Below are 21,012 nucleotides of genomic sequence, written 5' to 3' on the forward strand. Positions count from 1 at the left end.
CGCAGTTTCTTCTGGAGCCCATAGTAGGCCCGACTTCCACAGATGATGCGCCTTCGTATTTCACTACTAACATTGTTATCAGCCACCTCGAAGGTTTCCCCGTCTATCGTAACACTGCTTCCCAGGCGGGCCCTGTCGCGCTCGGTTCCGCCCACAAGCATGTACTTTGTCTTTGACGCATTCATCACAAGTCCAACTTTTGTTGCTTCACGTTTCAGGCGGGTGAACAGTTTTGCCACCTTTGCAAATGTTCGGCCGACAATGTCCATGTCATCCGCAAAACAAATAAATTGACTGGATCTGTTGAAAATCGTACCCCGGCTGTTACACCCGGCTCTCCACATGACACCTTCTAGCGCAATGTTGAACAATAGGCACGAAAGTCCATCACCTTGTCTTAGTTCCCAGCGCGATTCGAACGAACTGGAGTGTTCGCCCAAAATATTCATACAGTTTTGCACAGAGCATTAGTGATTAATCATAGATTTAATCATGATTAATGAATAATGGGTTATTTAATCATTATTCTTTAATCACAATCATACAAAAAATACGATTCAATCATTATTCAGATTCAATCATATTCATGATTGTTTTGAGTTTATTCATTAATCATCAATTTTAATCATTGCATACATCGCTTTTATTCATTAATCTTTAATCATAATCATACAATTTTTATACCTTTAATAACATAATTTGGTAGAAAGGTTACTTGGTTATTGATCACTATGCAAATTATTTAATTTGATAATTCATAATCGTTAATCATTAATCATATGGATCGGTAATCATTAGTCTTACACATATTGTGTCATCATTTAATCACGATCGGTAATCGTTAATCATGCTTCAAACGTTTTATTCATCAATCATAATCGTTAATCATTGTCGAAAATTAATTTAATTGTTAATCATAATCATTAATCATTGCCAAAAATGAATAAATCATTAATCATAATCTTTAATCATAGAGTTGAATGATTTAATCATAACAAATTTAATCATTCATTGGAAGCTTTATTCATTAACGCTCTGTGCACACCATCCACCGTTGCTTTGATCAGTCTGGTAAGCTTCCCAGGGAAGCTGTTCTCGTCCATAATTTGCCATAGCTCTACGCGGTCTATACTGTCGTATGCCGCCTTGAGATCAACGAACAGATGGTGCGTTGGGACCTGGTATTCACGGCATTTTTGAAGGATTTGCCGTACTGTAAAGATCTGGTCCGTTGTCGAGCGGCCGTCAACGAAGCCGGCTTGATAACTTCCCACGAACTCATTCACTAATAGTGACAGACATTAAGACATTAATAGTAGGCGGCATTAAGGATAGTGATCGCTCGAAAGTTCTCACACTTAAGCTTTTCGCCTTTCTTGTAGATGGGGCATATAACCCCTTCCTTCCACTCCTCCGGTAGCTGTTCAGTTTCCCAGATTCTGACTATCAATTTGTGCAGGCAAATGGCTAGCTTTTCCGGGCCCATCTTGATGAGCTCAGCTCCGATACCATCCTTACCAGCTGCTTTATTGGTCTTTAGCTGTTGGATGGCATCCTTAACTTCCCTCAAGGTAGGAGCTGGTTGGCTTCCATCGTCCGCTGCCTTGGCTTTCACTGCCTGTACTCTCAGCGCCATTCAAATGTTCCTCGTAGTGCTGCTTCCACCTTTCGATCACCACACGTTCGTCCGTCAAGATGCTCCCATCTTTATCCCGGCACATTTTGGCTCGCGGCACGAAGCCTTTGCGGGATGCGTTGAGCTTCTGATAACGTTCCACGTTCTACCGGGTACCTTGCTGCAGCGCGGCCGCCCGCGCGGATACGCAGCATTTGAAATCGATTAAAAAAATGATGCGTGGGCACATTGCATTCGCGTCATTTCTGCAATATCTGGCGTAAGGCAAACACCAGGTCTTTTGTAGAGCATTCGTCCATGCATCTCGCCTGGTAATGCCTCATGAACTCTCATGCAATTGGTGCTGGACTGTGGCATAAAATTTGGGATAGCACCTTGTATGCGGCGGTCAGCGAAGCGATCGTGCGGCCGGGGAGTTGCTACAACCCAGCTCTTTGTCCTTCTTGTAGATGGAATACAAAACACCTTCTATCAACTCCTGTGGCAGAATCTCCTCCATTCAAATCTTGGACATTATCCAGTGCAGCGCTCTAGTCAGTACCTCATCACCGTGTTTAAATTCTACCCCTGGTTCCCCTGGTAGTTGGTCAACCCCAAGGGCTTTTTTCGGCCAACGAATCTCATACTGAATTTCCTAGAGATCCGAAACTGGAAAGCGGACGTACGCTTGCGTGCTCTCAGTTGCCATATAATCACCTCATAATCGTTTGTAAAAAAATATTTATTTAAATGGTGTATACGATAAATATGGCACACACATATTTACTCACCAAAATTAAACCGATTATCGGATTTTCTTAAAATTTTCAAAGAATGAAAAACTTCTAGTGAGTTAAGATTTACTACATTTGTTTTATTCGATTTCATCTATCCTATCCTATTTGCACAATCGATTTTCCCAATGTTATTGTTAATTTTACCTAAATTTTCTTCAATTCCAGCTTTGTTTCAATAATTTTGAGATGCTTACGAAATTTCGTCTCCATATTTGCCCAGAACTTTCCAATTGGGCAAAGTTCCGGTGAATATCTTTTGGCACATTTTAACTTCGTTAGCTCGGTACCACTCAAACACATTTCGGACGTAGTTGTAGGATCAGGCCAAAACAGCGTTGATACCTGTTTTCTTATGAATGACGCTTCTTGACGCTCTCTTTGGTGTAAATCGTACTTTTTTTATGTCTTTATTAACCCGTTTCGGTCTGACCTAGAAATCAAAATTGAAATAATGGCTGTAGGCTCATTTTTCGTCCGATTGCCATGAAAATTTCAGGGAAGAAGCGTCATCATGTCTATTTTTTGGTGCATGACTTGATTTGACCATGGTGCCAATCCGGCCGGATTTATTAAGGGGGGGTCCTGGGTCAGATGCAGTCAAAAACGGGTCATTTTTTTAAAACCATTGATAAATGAACGAAAGTGACCAGAATGCTGATGCAAACGTGGTCAATCATCATTGACCAGCATCAGAAGTTAGTTTTGATACATTTGAATCACCAGGACATGGTTCCGGATGTTCCGGGAACCTGGTTCCCTGGGGTATCCCTGGGGTGGTGAACACTTTTCAAGTGAACACAACCCAGTCTTGCGACATATCAAACTTCATGGTTTTGGAAGAGAATCCTAAAAGATGGGTTTTTGGGAGGTTTTGGACACATTGGCCACATCCGGAAGTGTTCCCGGAATCCTGGTTCCCTCAAGGAAGTGGACAAATTTTGATTAGCACCGAAACCCATCTTGCGACATATCAAACTCCATGATTTTGAAAGACAAGCTCATTGTATGAGTTTTTGACAGGTTTTGGACACATTGGCCACGTTCGGAAGTGTTCCCGGGAGCCTGGTTCCCTCAAGAAAGTGGACAATTCTCGATTAGCACCGAAACCCATCTTGCGACATATCAAACTCCATGATTTTGAAATACAAGCTCAATAGATATGTTTTTGAGAGGCTTTGGACACATTGGCAACGTTCGGAAGTGTTCCCGGGATCCTGGTTCCCTCAGGGAAGTGGACAAATTTTGATTAGCACCGAAACCCATCTTGCGACATATCAAACTCCATGATTTTGAGAGACAAGCTCAATAAATGAGTTTTTGAAAGGTTTTGGACACATTGGCCACATCCGGAAGTGTTCCCGGGATCCTGGTTCTCTCAAGGAAGTGGACAAATTTCGATTAGCACCGAAACCCATCTTGCTACATATCAAACTCCATGCTTTTGAAAGAAACGCACAAAACACATGATTTTTTGAGAGGTTTTGGACACATTGGCCTCGTCCGCAAGTGTTCCCGAGAGCCTGGTTCCCTCAGGGAAGCGGACAAATTTCGATTAGCACCGAAACCCATCTTGCGACATATCAAACTCCATGATTTTGAAAGACAAGCTCAATAAATGAGTTTTTGAAAGGTTTTGGACACATTGGCCACATCCGGAAGTGTTCCCGGGATTCTTGTTCTCTCAAGGAAGTGGACAAATTTCGATTAGCACCGAAACCCATCTTGCGACATATCAAACTCCATGCTTTTGAAAGAAACGCACAAAACACATGATTTTTTTAGAGATTTTGGACACGTTGATCACGTCCGAAAGTGTTCCCGTGAGCCTGGTTCCCTCAGGGAAGCGGACAAATTTCGATTAGCACCGAAACCCATTTTGGGGCATGTCCAACTCCATGATTTTGAAAGACAAGCACAATACATGATTTTTTGAGAGATTTTGGACACACTGGTCACGTCCGGGAGTGTTCCCGGGAGCCTGGTTCTCTCAGCGAAGCGATCAAATTTCGATTGGCACCAAAACACATCTTACGATATATCAAACTTCATTATTTCGCTTGACTTTCAAAATCATGGAGTTTGTCACGTCACAAGATGAGTTTCGGTACTAATCTAAATTTGTTTACTTCCTTGAGGGAACCAGGTTACCAAGAACACTTCCGGTCGTGGCCAATGTGTCCAAAATCTCAACAAAAAAAATCATGTATTCAATTTGTCTTTCAAAATCATGGAGTTTTATATGTCGCAAGATGGGTTTCGGTGCTAATCGAAATTTGTGCGCTTCCCTGCGGGAACCAGGCTCCCGGGAACACTTTCGGACGTGATCAACGTGTCCAAAATCTCTCAAAAAATCATGTATTGTGCTTGTTTTTCAAAATCATTGATGTATCGCAAGATGGGTTTTGGTGCTAGGCAAGATTTGTCCACTTTATTGGGGGAACCAAATGCCCGGGAACACTTCCGGATGTGGCAAATGTGTCCAAAACCTTTCAAGAACTCATCTATTGAAATTGTCTTCCAAAATCATGGAGTTTGATATGTCGCAAGATGGGTTTCGGTGCTAATCGAAATTTGTCCGCTTCCCTGAGGGAACCAGGCTCTCGGGAACACTTACGGACAAGGCCAATGTGTCCAAAACCTCTCAAAAAATCATGTGTTGTGCTTGTTTTTCAAAATCATTGATGTATCGCAAGATGGGTTTTGGTGCTAGGCAAGATTTGTCCACTTTCTTGGGGGAACCAAATGCCCGGGAACACTTCCGGATGTGGCAAATGTGTCCAAAACCTCTCAAGAACTCATCTATTGAAATTGTCTTTCAAAATCAAGGAGTTTGATATGTAGCAAGATGGGTTTCGGTGCTATTCAAAATTTGTCCACTTCCCTGAGGGAACAAGGCTCCCGGCCACTGTGTCCAAAACCTCTCAAAAACTCATCTATTGAGCTTGTATTTCAAAATCATGGAGTTTGATATGTCGCAAGATGGGTTTCGGTGCTAATCGAGATTTGTCCACTTTCTTGAGGGAACTAAGTTCCCGGGAACACTTCCGAACGAGATGGGTTTTGGTGCTAGGCAAGATTTGTCCACTTTCTTGGGGGAACCAAATGCCCGGGAACACTTTCGGATGTGGCAAATGTGTCCAAAACCTCTCAAGAACTCATCTATTGAAATTGTCTTTCAAAATCATGGAGTTTGATATGTCGCAAGATGGGTTTCGGTGCTAATCGAAATTTGTCCACTTCCCTGAGAGAACCAGGCTCTCGGGAACACTTGCGGACAAGGCCAATGTGTCCAAAACCTCTCAAAAACTCATCTATTGAGCTTGTCTTTCAAAAGCATGGAGTTTGATATGTCGCAAGATGGGTTTCGGTGCTAATCAAAATTTGTCCACTTCCCTGAGGGAACCAGGCTCCCGGGAACACTTCCGAACGTGGCCAATGTGTCCAAAGCCTCTCAAAAACTCATCTATTGAGCTTGTATTTCAAAATCATGGAGTTTGATATGTCGCAAGATGGGTTTCGGTGCTAATCAAGATTTGTCCACTTTCTTGAGGGATCCAGGCTCCCGGGAACACTTCCGAACGTGGCCAATGTGTCCAAAACCTGTCAAAAACTCATCCAATGAGCTTGTCTTCCAAAATCATGGAGTTTGATATGTCGCAAGATGGGTTTCGGTGCTAATCGAAATTTGTCCGCTTCCCTGAGGGAACCAGGCTCTCGGGCACACTTGCGGACGAGGCCAAGGTGTCCAACACCTCTCAAAAAATCATGTGTTTTGTGCGTTTCTTTCAAAAGCATGAAGTTTGATATGTAGCAAGATGGGTTTCGGTGCTAATCGAAATTTGTCCACTTCCTTAAGAGAACCAGGATCCCGGGAACACTTCCGGATGTGGCCAATGTGTCCAAAACCTTTCAAAAACTCATTTATTGAGCTTGTCTTTCAAAATCATGGAGTTTGATATGTCGCAAGATGGGTTTCGGTGCTAATCAAAATTTGTCCACTTCCCTGAGGGAACCAGGCTCCCGGGAACACTTCCGAACGTGGCCAATGTGTCCAAAGCCTCTCAAAACTCATCTATTGAGCTTGTCTTTCAAAATCATGGAGTTCGATATGTCGCAAGATGGGTTTCAGTGCTAATCAAAATTTGTCCACTTCCCTGAGGGAACCAGGCTCCAGGAACACTTCGAACGTGGCCAATGTGTCCAAAGCCTCTCAAAAACTCATCTATTGAGCTTGTATTTCAAAATCATGGAGTTTGATATGTCGCAAGATGGGTTTCGGTGCTAATCAAGATTTGTCCACTTTCTTGAGGGATCCAGGCTCCCGGGAACACTTCCGAACGTGGCCAATGTGTCCAAAACCTGTCAAAAACTCATCCAATGAGCTTGTCTTCCAAAATCATGGAGTTTGATATGTCGCAAGATGGGTTTCGGTGCTAATCGAAATTTGTCCGCTTCCCTGAGGGAACCAGGCTCTCGGGCACACTTGCGGACGAGGCCAAGGTGTCCAACACCTCTCAAAAAATCATGTGTTTTGTGCGTTTCTTTCAAAAGCATGAAGTTTGATATGTAGCAAGATGGGTTTCGGTGCTAATCGAAATTTGTCCACTTCCTTGAGAGAACCAGGATCCCGGGAACACTTCCGGATGTGGCCAATGTGTCCAAAACCTTTCAAAAACTCATTTATTGAGCTTGTCTTTCAAAATCATGGAGTTTGATATGTCGCAAGATGGGTTTCGGTGCTAATCAAAATTTGTCCACTTCCCTGAGGGAACCAGGCTCCCGGGAACACTTCCGAACGTGGCCAATGTGTCCAAAGCCTCTCAAAAACTCATCTATTGAGCTTGTATTTCAAAATCATGGAGTTTGATATGTCGCAAGATGGGTTTCGGTGCTAATCAAAATTTGTCCACTTCCCTGAGGGAACCAGGCTCCCGGGAACACTTCCGAACGTGGCCAATGTGTCCAAAACCTCTCAAAAACTCATCTATTGAGCTTGTATTTCAAAATCATGGAGTTTGATATGTCGCAAGATGGGTTTCGGTGCTAATCGAGATTTGTCCACTTTCTTGAGGGAACCAGGCTCCCGGGATCACTTTCGAACGTGGCCACTGTGTCCAAAACCTCTCAAAACTCATCCAATGAGCTCGTCTTTCAAAATCATGGAGTTTGATATGTCGCAAGATGGGTTTCGGTGCTAATCGAAATTTGTCCGCTTCCCTGAGGGAACCAGGCTCTCAGGCACACTTGCGGACGAGGCCAAGGTGTCCAACACCTCTCAAAAAATCATGTGTTTTGTGCGTTTCTTTCAAAAGCATGAAGTTTGATATGTAGCAAGATGGGTTTCGGTGCTAATCGAAATTTGTCCACTTCCTTAAGAGAACCAGGATCCAGGAACACTTCCGGATGTGGCCAATGTGTCCAAAACCTTTCAAAACTCATTTATTGAGCTTGTCTTTCAAAATCATGGAGTTTGATATGTCACAAGATGGGTTTCGGTGCTAATCAAAATTTGTCCACTTCCCTGAGGGAACCAGGCTCCCGGGAACACTTCCGAACGTGGCCAATGTGTCCAAAGCCTCTCAAAAACTCATCTATTGAGCTTGTATTTCAAAATCATGGAGTTCGATATGTCGCAAGATGGGTTTCGGTGCTAATCGAGATTTGTCCACTTCCTTGAGGGAACCAGGATCCCGGGAACACTTCCGGATGGGGCCAATGTGTCCAAAACCTCCCAAAAACCCATCTATTAGGATTCTCTTCCAAAACCATGAAGTTTGATATGTCGCAAGACTGGGTTGTGTTCACTTGAAAAGTGTCCACCACCCCAGGGATACCCCAGGGAACCAGGTTCCCGGAACATCCGGAACCATGTCCTAGTGATTCAAATGTATCAAAACTAACTTCTGATGCTGGTCAATGATGATTGACCACATTTGCATCAGTATTCTGGTCACTTTCGTTCATTTATCAATGGTTTAAAAAAAAATGACCCGTTTTTGACTGCATCTGACCCAGGACCCCCCCTTAATAAATCCGGCCGGATTGGCACCATGGTCAAATCAAGTCATGTGCCAAAAAATAGACATGATGACGCTTCTTCCCTGAAATTTTCATGGCAATCGGACGAAAAATGAGCCTACACGGGTTATTTCAATTTTGATTTCTAGGTCAGACCGAAACGGGTTAAGGATACTTTCAGCCCGAGGCTGGCTCATCTCCATGTAAATCGTACTGTTGATTGTTCCGGAATTATTGAAGGGAGCGCTTACTTCACCCCATCCGCAAATCTTCTGCCTTCTTTGCAAATTTTGATAACTTCGGACATCTTCCGGAATATCGAACTCAGACTTGACAGCGAAATATTCTTGCGGTTCTGCGGTTCTTGCCCAGGAGGTTGATGGAAATCAGCCTGCAACAGGATTTGGTTAACAACTTCGTGTAAAGTTTTTGGGCGCGAGTTTTGGCAGTAGTGTTTTGCTTTTCATTTCGATTTGGGGCTTTTTGCACATTGTAAACAGCACGCTTCATGGTTTTCAGCACAGAACCAACCGGCACCTTGGACTTATCAGCGACAGCTCGAATGGACATGTTTGGGAACTTCTTGAGCTGTTGTTCCACTTCTGGTCATTTTATTTTACTGCCCATTGGACCACTTCTACGACCACTCCACTCCTTCTTTCTTTTCTTATTACACGAGATAAGTTAAATTTGCAAATCCCAAGTTTTTCAGCAATCAATCGGTAGGACGCCCCCGGATTTTGATTGTAGATGCACAAACATTTTTTACTGACAATTTCCTGTTCCAACGACATGATTGGAACCACTGTATGAATAACTATGAAACTCAGCAGTTGTTGTATATTGTTGGGGTTGTTTTGTATACTGAAATTTGACTATAGGCATGTATATCAAATTCATGAATTCAAATGAATATATTACTTGTATATTCATATAAAACATGATTTTTTGTAGAAACTTGAACGTAGCTGGAATGGGAGGGTCTCAAACAGAAGTGTTCTATATACAGGGTTGTTCCGGGGATCCTGAAATATTTTCCGCGCCAAATCCGCGCCGACCAAAATCAAATCCGCGCCATTTCCGCGCGGCATGAGATTCCATCCGCGCCAAATCCGCGCAACTCAGAGCTAAATTCTGGCACAATACGCGCGAAATATCATTTTTTTATAATGTATCACAATTATCACAATTTTTTGAACGTTTTCTTTTGAAGTGCGTATTATACAATATTGTTCATTTTTTAATATGAGCTACTTCATACATGTTTGTATCAAATTGAAAAAAATAATATCGCAGTTTGTATTACAACCCTTCTAGATAGTCTTATTCATCAATAGAAGAAGCAAGGCAAAGTAAACCAAAATTAAGCAGTTAAAAAATTTCTATATTCACCGTTTTATAGAAGCAGAATGGTTGCAATTTTGATGTAATTTTTGTTCATAACATAAACTTGCGTAGAGATTAGATCGTTTTTGAACAAAACTTCCGAGTAAAAATTATTTGAATTCCTTTCCAAATAGAATTTCAAATCTGACACACTTGCTCAGGTTTCGTTGAATGTTCTATTTTCTTAAACATAAAACTCTCCAGAAAAAAGTTATCATGCGGAAAGTTCAACAAGATTTTTTGCAGAAATATTTATAGAAATTCTACTGAAAAATTTAGCAGAAACTCCTGTGTCAGTATTACTTAAATTTCATTGGAAATCTCCAAGGGTATCTGCACAAATTTTTTCCGGGATTCCTGTCGAAGCTTGTCTGGAAATTGCTGCGGTAGATCCTCCGAGAATTTATGCAAAAATTCATTCGAATCCTTTTTTTATAAATTCAATCTGGAGGAGGAGGAATTCAATCTGGAGGAATTTATCCAGAATAATCCGCAGGATTTTTGACGACAATACATGCTAGAATCCATCCATGAATTCCTGTTGAAATCGCTTTGGATCTGTTTACATAAATACGTTGGTAAAAACACAAGAATTTCCGGGAATTCTCCTGTAAATTCAAAGCGGAATTTTTACATGCATTCCTGCTGTCATAGCTTCAGGAATTTCCGTGAAAATTTCCACGTGAATTCATGAGAAAACTGCTCTAGAAGTCCCTGCACAAATTCCTTTGGAAATGCATGTGGAAATTTCCTAATAAATCGCTTTGTGAATTCCTGAAGACATTTTTTGATCAATTCCTACTAAAAATCAATTCTTTTCCTAAGTCAAAGTGGAATTTTTAAATTTTGTCTGTTGTTATCGCTACAGGAATTACCGTGAAAATTCCTCTTTAAATCTCTCCAAAAAAATATTTACAATTTGTCATAGCAAAACTCTGCAGAAATCCTCTTCAAGCAGTGGAAGTTTATTTATTAAATTACTCATAGAATCCTTGAGGGAATTCCTTCGTGATTTTCGGCTGAAATTTCGAAGGAAAAACTTATATAATAGTTATCCGAAAATAACGCAAAAATGTCTTAACCAGTCCTGTGGATTTTTTTCCGAAAATATCTGTGAAAATTGACCTTTCAATTGCTGAACAAAACTTCTCTTCAATCACTGCGAAAAAACTTATTATAATGAGACATCTGCATCAAATCAAAGAACATTTCGACATGGTTGTTTCATAAGGGCAAAAGTCGCAAACGTAAACTTTGACCTTTCTCGCAAATTTCTCATTAATTAGGATCGCTCTCTGCTAACTATCACTGGGAACTGGTAGAGCTCCGCGCCATTTACAGAATGGAAGTGGAAAATACCGTGAGCAGGCTCTAATCTTCGTGGAATCAGCGGAAAAAGTCAATGTTTACGTTTGCGTTTGTTGTATATTCTCTGATTCATTCTAGAGGAATGCTATGAAAGCAATATAAAACCTTCAATACTATAAAAGAAGAAACTAAATCCCGACGGAAAGATGTGACGAGATTCAAAAAAGGGATTTTAGGAATCAATAATTAATGACCAAAACTGACGGGCATCCTCTTATAATACTTGTTGAACGATTGAACAAAAGTGTAATGCATAACATTCAATAAGGACTTGGAAATGTCCGAAAAGTTGTGGAAGTATGGACTTCCAACGTATAGTTTATTCTCAACATTATTTTACTATAGAAAGAAAGCTCCATGCATTACATCCAGAATTTTTTAGTTTATTATCACCTAAAACTAAATCCGCGCCAAATCCGCGCGAAGTCTTTAAATCATTATGTAAATCCGCGCCAAATCCGCGAAAATCGCGAAATCCGCGTAGTCGTAACAACCCTGTATATATTTAATCTTAATTCCATGAATCAATTCTTTTCTCTAGAACATTTTATTCACTTTACGTCCAAAAACTGTCGAAAGCTGCTTTCCAAAAGTCGAAGTGAGAGACAAATTTGACGACCGTATTGTGAATGAAATAAAATGCGGAAAACTCAAATTAACTAGCGCAATAAGTGAAATGTTGAGTACAAAATCTACGCGATGCAACTTTATTTAATCCGAACAATAGAACGCACACTAGGGCAGCCCTGATTCAAACATGGAATAAACCTCTCAGTCATTGGTATGATTAAATTGACCATAGGTATCTTAAGCGAAGTTTCAATATACATCAATGCCGACATTTTGGTGATATTCACCATTTTTAGCGATAATCGCATAACAGTCCCATACGCCAAATTGGCCAAACCGCGTTTTTAAAGTGTGAATTTTTCAGAAAAGTTGCTCATCACTTAATTTCGATGAACCTTGCTAAAATTTCAAATTTCCAGAGCCTACTGTGATGATTTATTTGCTTATTTTGAAAAGAAAGACCAAAAAATAAAATTTGATCAGTAATTGTACTTTTTCATAGGTATTGGTAAAATCCATGATTCGTGGCGGTTATCCAGTTAGAAAAAAAATATTTTTGGCGATTAATCGTAGAAAAAATGCTAATTTATGGTATTTTTCACATATTCCGATTATGCGATGGGGCAGAGACGGGCAGCTGATTTAATCGGAAATGGACAGAAAAATTCATGCCCTTTGAAACAGTTTCCCAAAGACATGATGTCCGATGATTTAAAAAAAAATTACTGAATGCCAGTACTGATGCTATAAAAAAAATACCTCCTAATGATTTTCGATTAGTTAGGAGGGTAAATAATTGAACAACAACGATGAATTAAATTAAAATTCGCATCGCATTTGTTTAACATATATTTAAGAACTGATGAAAAATTATTATTGCCCCTCTGGAAAATAAAATTTGTAAGACATATTCGTATCGACTTGGAAGAAAATAAAAAAGGGTTAGTTGTAGACATTTTATTTAGTTTTTTTTTATACTAAACAATTGAATACCAGTACATAATATCATCGTCAAGTCTGGCAACATTATGTATCAGCTGGCATATTTTTAACACCCCATTTCCACCCATCCCAGTTGCACGGTGTGTCTATGGGGAAGCATTATTTTTCAAAAATCAGTATCTCTGAAACACCCACCACACGAAAGTAGATAATCTCCTCTTTCATATAGTGGGTAAACTAAAATGTGCTATCGGGGGATCTAGAACAATTTTTATCTTTTTCACTATTTTTGGTGCAAATTCCATAGAAATCTCAAATGATAGCCGATTTAACCCCCCCCAAAAATGTATGGAAAAATGACCCCCATGAATGAAAAATGAACATTTAAAAAATGCACTTACGTGAAAGGGGAAAACCTATACTTTCGTGTAGTGAGTGTTTTAGAGATACTGATTTTTTGAAAATAAGCCTCTTCGGACAATCACACCGTGGGTTGTAAACAAAATTTATTTATCGCTGCTGCACTTTTTCGTATCAATTGCATCACTATTACAAACAAGCAAGGGATACAGTCATTGATGTCCAAAACGTGATGGAGTCTTGCGCTTTAACCAGAAACTGAAGATGACGGGAGCGGAACAGTCACCACTGGCATCGGCCGTTTGAAGAATTGGTGGAATTAACTAGCCAAAACCATGACTGGAGAAGGTGTGCGCCGACTGACAAGCGGTGTCAACAGGAAACTGCGAGACTTTCTTTGTAATAACGATGCATGACTCGTTTCAGTCATTCATATGAAATAAAATAATATAGCTTTTATTCCATTTTTAGAAAGTTCTTCGATTAAACTAAAAGTTAAAAAAATACACGCATTTGAAAGTGTCTCATTTCTAAATGTTCTGGCCTTTATTCGTGATCTTACCTGGAACTTCAATCTCATCTGGATCCTCGTCATCGTCGAAATCAGACCCGGAGGAGTCTTCATTCTCTTCATCATCTTCGTAGCCATATGATGATTTTTTGGTGGCCTGCGAATACAGAACATATATCAGGGTTACTACCTTTGTGGTATGCTTGGTGATTGACATAAATAAGAGAGGGGCAGGGAGAGCTTATTATGCGATGTTGTAACTTTTGATTTCATAGCCCGATTCAACAAATTTTCAATAGGAAACAATGGGACAGGAGAACAAATGAGACAGCGCCAAAATGAAGTCTGTAGGCAGAAGGCTCAGGAGTAGAAGCAGAAGCAGAAAGACCCCAAAAAGTCGATCCGTCCCAGGAAGCAAGTGGACGAGTCCGACAAATACAGCACGACTTCCCGCACCGGGAAGATGCGAAAATGCGAGCCCTGGAACATCGTCAAAAGCGGCAAATGGGGGAGTTGCAGGCGGAAATGGAGCTGAGAAAGAAGGAGAAGAAGATACAGCACGCATACGAAAAGAAGAAGATGGAGATGGAGGAGAAGATGCGTGCTGAAGAAGTAGAGGAGCGGATGGCCTGGCAAACTGAGAGGCGAGGCAGAAGTCGTTCGAGATGGAAATGACGGCCATGGATGAAAGGTTGGCGGAGCTTTCGGGTAGTCCGGCGTCGAGTGAGTTGAAATCGAAGATTGTAGCTAGCGGATTACGGGCGTGATCTTCCGGCAATACTAATAGGAAAGTGTTGGAGCTGACAAAGGAAAACGTGAAACGGCTGGAGGAGGACGACGACGATAGCGACGAGGATGACGAGGACGCCGACGAAAGTGAAAACAGCGAAGAAGTAAATGGTAAATACGATGAGTCCGATGGAGAAAAGCGGCTGAATAAACGAGCCATCGTCGCGACAAAAGAAGCGCAAAGGCGGGCGCATTGCAATCGAGCAGGAGGATGGTTGACAACGTGAGCCAAGACGAGCTGGGGCAACAGCAGATCAGACCGACAAAGGTCCAATTAGCAGCAAGAAAGGGATTGACCTACAAACTTCCCGAATTCTCGGACAAACCGGCGCAGTGGCCATTGTTTTATGCAGCTTACAATGCCTCCAACGATGCCTATGGTTACATGAACCACGAAAACCTGATGAGGTTACAGGAAGCGCTCGAAAGGGATGCACTTGAGCTAGTGTCGGGGCAACTACTTCTGCCGGCATCGATTCCGAGGGTCATCGAGAAGCTACAACGGCACTACGGCCGCCCAGAGCAGCTTCTACAAAGTCTGTTGGACAAGGTGGATCGTTTGGAGCCTCCGAAACACGGTGAAACAACCAGCAACACCTCGTCAATCCGCTGCTCATTAAGTCGCTGGTCGCCAAGCTTCCGGATCGTGAGAAGCGTGAATGGGTTCCTTACCGGAGAGGCCACGGCAAAGCCACGCTGCGAACGCTGACGGATTTCCTCATGGACATAGTCCCGGAGAATGAGTTTGTGGGCGTCGGTTACAAGTCCAGTGGCCGGCGACAACCTGTTGCTGCATACGGTCCGTACAGTTGGAAAGCTGATGTTGCCGCATCAAAAGCTGGACCATGAGGAACTTGCTGCGCAGTACGGTCACATGAGAGGATTACCGATCGAGTCCTACGATGGACAGCCGCAGCTGCTAATCGGGGCAAACAACATTCATTCGTTCGTGCCACTGGAGGCAAAAGTAGGGACACCAATGGAGCCGATTGCTGTTCGCACCAACCTCGGCTGGACGGTTTACGGACCCAGACAGTCCTCTACGGTGGCGGCCGGCAACTACCTCGGCTACCATAAACAGATCACCAATGATGACCTGCATGAGCTTCTTAAAAGCCCTGGAGGAGTCGGTGGTGATGATACCGTAAGAAACGGAGGAGGAAAGGCGTGCCCGGAAAATACTGAAACGCACTACTAAAAGTATCGGCGATTGCGACGAGACCGGGTTGCTGTGGAAGACAGACGACCTACGGTCCCCGGACAGCCTTGCGGAGAATGAAGCAGCTGGAGAAGCGGCTCGACAAAAACCCGAACCTGCGAGAAAACGTCGGTAAACAGATCGAGGAATACCAGCAGAAAGGGTACACACATCTCGCCACAGCTGAGGAATTAGCAGGCACTGCCGCCGACCAAGTGTGGTATCTTCCGATCAACGTCGTCCAAAACCCGAAGAAGCCCGAAAAGATCCGTCTCGTCTGGGATGCCGCAGCGACGGTGCAAGGAGTCTCTCTAAACTCTCAGCTGCTAACAGGACCGGACATGCTCGTACCACTGATCAAGGTCCTCCTCGGTATCCGCGAACGGCGGATTGCGGTTGGTGGAGATTTGAATGAGATGTTCCACCAGCTGAAGATACGCGCAGAGTACAAGTAGAAGCAGCGGTTGATCTTCCGGAAAACGCCAGAGGATCCACCAAGCATTTACGTCATGGACGTAACGACATTAGGATCGACAAGCTCTCCCTGTTCGGCCCAATTTGTGAAGAACTGGATTGCCGAAGAGTTCGCCGCACAATACCCCAACGCGTCAACGGCCGTCATGCACAAACACTATGTGAATGATTACTTTGACAGTGTCGTAAAAGAGGCGGTTTCCCTAGCACAAGAGGTTAGATTAGTATACCAAAAAGCAGGGTTGAGATCCGGAGTTGGGTGTTCAACTCGCCCGAAGTTTTACAAAGTCTGGGAGAGGATAAGCCGGCGGCGCCGGTGAATTTCGGCTGTGATAAACAGACGTCGAAAAAAAAAGTTCTGGGAGTGATCTGGAAATGTTGGAATTTTCATCAGTAAGGATCATTTAGCATATTTGTGGCTTTGTGCTGTGAAAAAAATGATAGCATTGGGAGAAGTTGTTCAAATTTTGCGTGGCTTGAGCTTGAGCTTGATTGACTGCTCGTAGTTGCTACTCCATTATGACCAGATCAGCTGTTCTTGCACAGGGAACCAACAGATGTTTGCTTGGGACTAGCACACATCTTCAATGTACAAGTACTGGTGATCTCATTTGTTAGGTCATACTGGCGCCTGCCACGTCAGAATGCAAGTCAATGTAGGGAAGGGGAGGAAATGATGATGCAATCACTCGCCCACTGCAAGCCGAATATACCTCTGCACTTGCCACGAGTTCATGCGGAATTTGCTGGAATTTTTGGGTTAGGTTGGACAGGCAGAGATCCGTCTTGGTTAACGAGCTGCCAATGTGATAGATGGGAGAAAGCAACTAATGAAATTTCTAATTGGGTGTAGGAAACAAGCCTATAGTTCATTTCCAATTCTAGCAGATTACTGTTAGAATACTCAAGTATAGGAATAGTAATGGAAACGGTATGGAAGTCCATTTCCAGTTTTAGCGATTGCTAGAGCATGAGAAATATAGAGAAAGATACAAAGTAGGAGAATGGAACGGACCTAGGATTGAACCCATGACCTCCTGCGTATGAGGCAGAAGCAGTAGCCATATGACTACCAAGCCCGCTGTTGTTCAAATTATGCGTGGCCACGAAAAACATCTTTAAAGGACAAACAGTAAATAACGTTGCGGAAAAAAGTGACTTTAGTGACTTGAGGTTGAAGAGACTTTTTTGTAACTTACCCGCACGCAGAGAAAATCTACCTTTTTGAACTAAAAAATAAAATTATTGAAATATTTTTTAAACTCAAATATTTTATCTTTAAAATCAAAACTGAAATATATTTAATTCAAAAATTTTAATTTTTGTTTCTACTACAATCCAGTATAAATAATACAGTATATTATAAACTAGTTTGTGAAGTAAATATATGAAAAAATTACAAATATAATTATTGTAGTTTTATTTTCCACACGACACCTAATCAAAAATTAAAATAATTGATAATCACAAGAAATTTAATATAACATTCAAAATAAATTTTTGATTACAATATTTTTGTTTTTTTGAATTTAAGAAAAATATTGTTGAAAGCAAAAATTTTTCTTTTTGGTTTAAAAATATTTTTTGTACAAACAAAAAAATATATTGTAAATTCAACAATTTTTATTTTGAGTGCTGTTTTGGAACATTGTAGAAACAACAATATTTTTCGTCTAATCAAATCTGTTTTTTTGTTGAATTCAACAAATAAAATTATTAGCCGGGGAACAATAATTATTTTTGTTGTTTTTATACATAATATCATTGAGTTTAAAAAACATTTCTCTGCGTGCGAAAAAAGTGACCAAGTCACTATAAAGTGACCCGCTTCAAGGCCTGCCATTTCTACATTCGTATAACATGAGGCTATCACGATGATACTTTTTATGCCCGAAGTCGAGACAATTTCCAACCCGAAAATTTCCTAACCGGACCGGGAATCGAACCCAGCCACCCTCAGCATGGAATAACGCAGGTGTACTATCGAGGTATGCCAGTCCAAGTATTACAGAATTACTTTTCAATAGATACCAAACAATGATAGACGAGAGGTATAAACTGCCGCTAACAGTCAGTCATTCCCATCTGTATGTATATGGCAGTAAACCAATCAAAAATTTTTGCTCATAATTGTTGGATATAGATAGGGATAGGGTAACGGGATGTAATGTTAGGCCTGGATGCAACGTTGGCTCATCATGTAAATTAATCAATAATTAATTTTATAGAGATATTCATCAAGGCTTTTTTGAAAAAGTGTATCAAGCCGACTTACGCAATAAACGCAAGATTCATACACCTGATAAACGCAATAAACCTGCGTGAAAAAATGCTTTGATTCGGTTTGTTTGCAACAACTTAAGTAGGCAGGCAGTCCAAGAGATTTTTCTTTTGCCCAATAATGTAGTTTTTGGAATGGACAACAATCCCACTATTTTAGCATTCATGTTAAGTTTACTATTTCATTAGTATAGTGAAACAATTAACCAAAACTTTTTTGAACAATATTAGAACACTCGTTGCCAAAGTTCGGCTGACGATTTTCACTTGAAGCAGCACATGAATAAATACAGTGAATAATGCACCAGCATTTCATGGGCCGAAAAAACATCCAACACCAGAGCCGAGATTAGGAAAATTGGCCGAACATAAAGTCCATTTCGCATGAAACTTTTGATGGATTAAATAATAGATTTTTAACTATTATTGTTGTTTTTGAATACTTAGCGTAATAACCAAAAATAAGAAAGCCATTTGGTGGCATAACAACGGTTAGATCTTTGAATATTTAAATTGACAAATAATGTGCTCAACCACAGCATAATAGGCTAAGGTTTGAGCCTTATATCCTACCTACACAAAAATAAATAAACTCAAGCAATAGAAAATCTGGAGTCGCTGATTTAAAATCGCGCGAAATCCACGCAGCGGATAGTAACAACCACGCTACACGCTACACGGCTAGAGAATGTTTAACACAATCAAGGTCGAGCCTAAAGACTTCTTAATTTGATAGATTTTTATAAATAGAAATTGTTTTCGTATGTCTTAACACATTTTATAGACCGATTCGACTACAAGCTTTATCACTTGATGTTAAAGATGGCATATCTTGTTTTTATTCAATTGAAAAATACTCTTTTTCAAGTGATAAAGCTCATAAGACTAGTATGCTTTATCTACTCATATGCTAAGCAAAATTGTCATTGACATGAAAATAATTTTCTAGGTAATTCACTATACATTTTTTAATTGCTACTATTTCTGTGCCTCGTATCTCACAGTATTAGAATTATAGAAATATTTAATCATACAATCTATTTACCTAACTAGCAAATTAATTGTAGCTAAGATAATGTTACCCCAATATCCCTGACATTTCCTACCACACTAGCCATTGGTCCTGGTCCATGTGTTATCTACTTCCTTCCACTTCCTCCACATATGCGCCGCACGGTGTTCGCGTTCGCCACCGCTTATTATGTATCCGCTCTGTACATAAAACAACGTGCGAGTGGTGTGGTTAGCGACAATGTGGAAGATCCCTTCCCACAGCCAACGTTGCTGCAATCGCTAAGAAGTTTTCCTTCGTCGTCCCAGGCTAGGCCAAGCAAAGACCAAATGTCTGGGGCTGTGCGATCGATAAAGCGATGCCACACCCAGCAGGAAATTATGTTCAGACATATATTTTGAAACATTTTCCACCGGAAAATTACATTCCGGAGTAGATAATTCTGCCAAAGAACAGTTGGCAAAGCAGGTGCTCTCGCAAAGCCAGATGACATTTCCATTCATCGGCATTTTTTCGACGTATGCTTGTATGTGTGGGTCGTTCATGATCAAAATATTTTTTTTATTGGTTATGTTGCGTTTTTACGATTCATATTTTAATTTTGTAACTTTTTTGTACTTGGAAAGTGCATCAAAAGGAAAACAGCATCATGCTAATCAAATCAAAATAGATGAGAATAAAAAACAATGCAATTCTATTTCGAAGACAAAACAAAAAAGCAACTCACCATCCTGCTCATGTTTTTTTTTCTGGCCAAGAAAAACTTTACACTTTTTGTAACACTTTGAAACTTTGCAGCACTTCACACAGGCTTTACAATGATTAAATGTACTGTTCACCAAGTTTTGCCAACAGCAAAGTACCGAAAGTTTTTACCAAATTATTAAAATCTCCGATTTTCACTAGCACAAAAAAAGTTTTTTTTTCACTCTGCAGAACCGTGCGTTTTCTGCGCGCTGCTAAAGATTACGCGACCGATTCGAGCTGTCTCCTGAATGAAACTGACAGATCGATCCGAAGAAGAAAATGCTTTTCTCGTTCACTGATTCGCATTTCACGCTCTTCTCACTGCTCACTGATGTGGTCACTCACGGAAAAAGTCGATAAAGAGACGTCACGATCCCGATCTCGCTTAACTTTTCAAAAGGACCTAAGTAACATTGTTTTCTTGAATTCAAGACAAAATTTTCAAAACGACTTATCTGCTTTTGTAAACAAAGATTCAAACGACGATTTAACGAATCTGATAGCTCTCCCACGCAAACCAACACCATCAATAGTTAGGTGAAGGATTCCGCTACCTGTTGATGGAGCTGGTTTGCGTGGGAGAGCTATCAGATTCGTCAAATTGTCGTTTGAATCTTTGTTTTCAAAAGCAGATAAGTCGTTTTGAAAATTTTGTCTTGAATTAATTTGAGTACTGCAATCAAAAACATTCATATTGGTCTGTTGATCGCAATGTTCACATTAATTCATGAAAAAGATGTTAATTAGGCTCTGTCTCATTTCCCGAATCAAATTTAATTTTACTTAAAACTGACAGTTCAAAAATTTAAAATTCACCCGGCCATAAGAATGGCTGCGTGCTACCCAGCAATTCCAATAAGACATCGATCAAGAATGATTCGAAATCTGTCAAAAGTAATCCTGCTCACCCAGCAGGGTTATTTGATAATTATTGAACTGTCACTT

General features: G+C 40.9%; 1 protein-coding gene across 3 annotated transcripts in view; it reads right to left on the bottom strand.

Moving 5' to 3' along the window:
- LOC134219652 (protein strawberry notch) overlaps nt 1-20,328 on the bottom strand; it is a 51,115-nt gene extending 30,787 nt beyond the window's left edge. For 2 of the 3 annotated variants that reach the window (XM_062698454.1, XM_062698453.1), the window contains exons 1-2: nt 20,048-20,328; nt 13,619-13,724 (exon numbers count right to left, since the gene is read on the bottom strand). In XM_062698454.1, the coding sequence (XP_062554438.1) occupies nt 13,619-13,724; nt 20,048-20,059 (118 nt within the window). In that variant the 5' untranslated portion in view covers nt 20,060-20,328. The remainder of the gene's footprint in view (nt 1-13,618; nt 13,725-20,047) is intronic. The other variant, XM_062698456.1, reaches the window with a different exon arrangement.
- Between the last annotated feature and the right edge of the window lie 684 nt (nt 20,329-21,012).

Source organism: Armigeres subalbatus, chromosome 3, assembly GCF_024139115.2.
Source record: "Armigeres subalbatus isolate Guangzhou_Male chromosome 3, GZ_Asu_2, whole genome shotgun sequence".
Lineage (NCBI taxonomy): Eukaryota > Metazoa > Arthropoda > Insecta > Diptera > Culicidae > Armigeres > Armigeres subalbatus.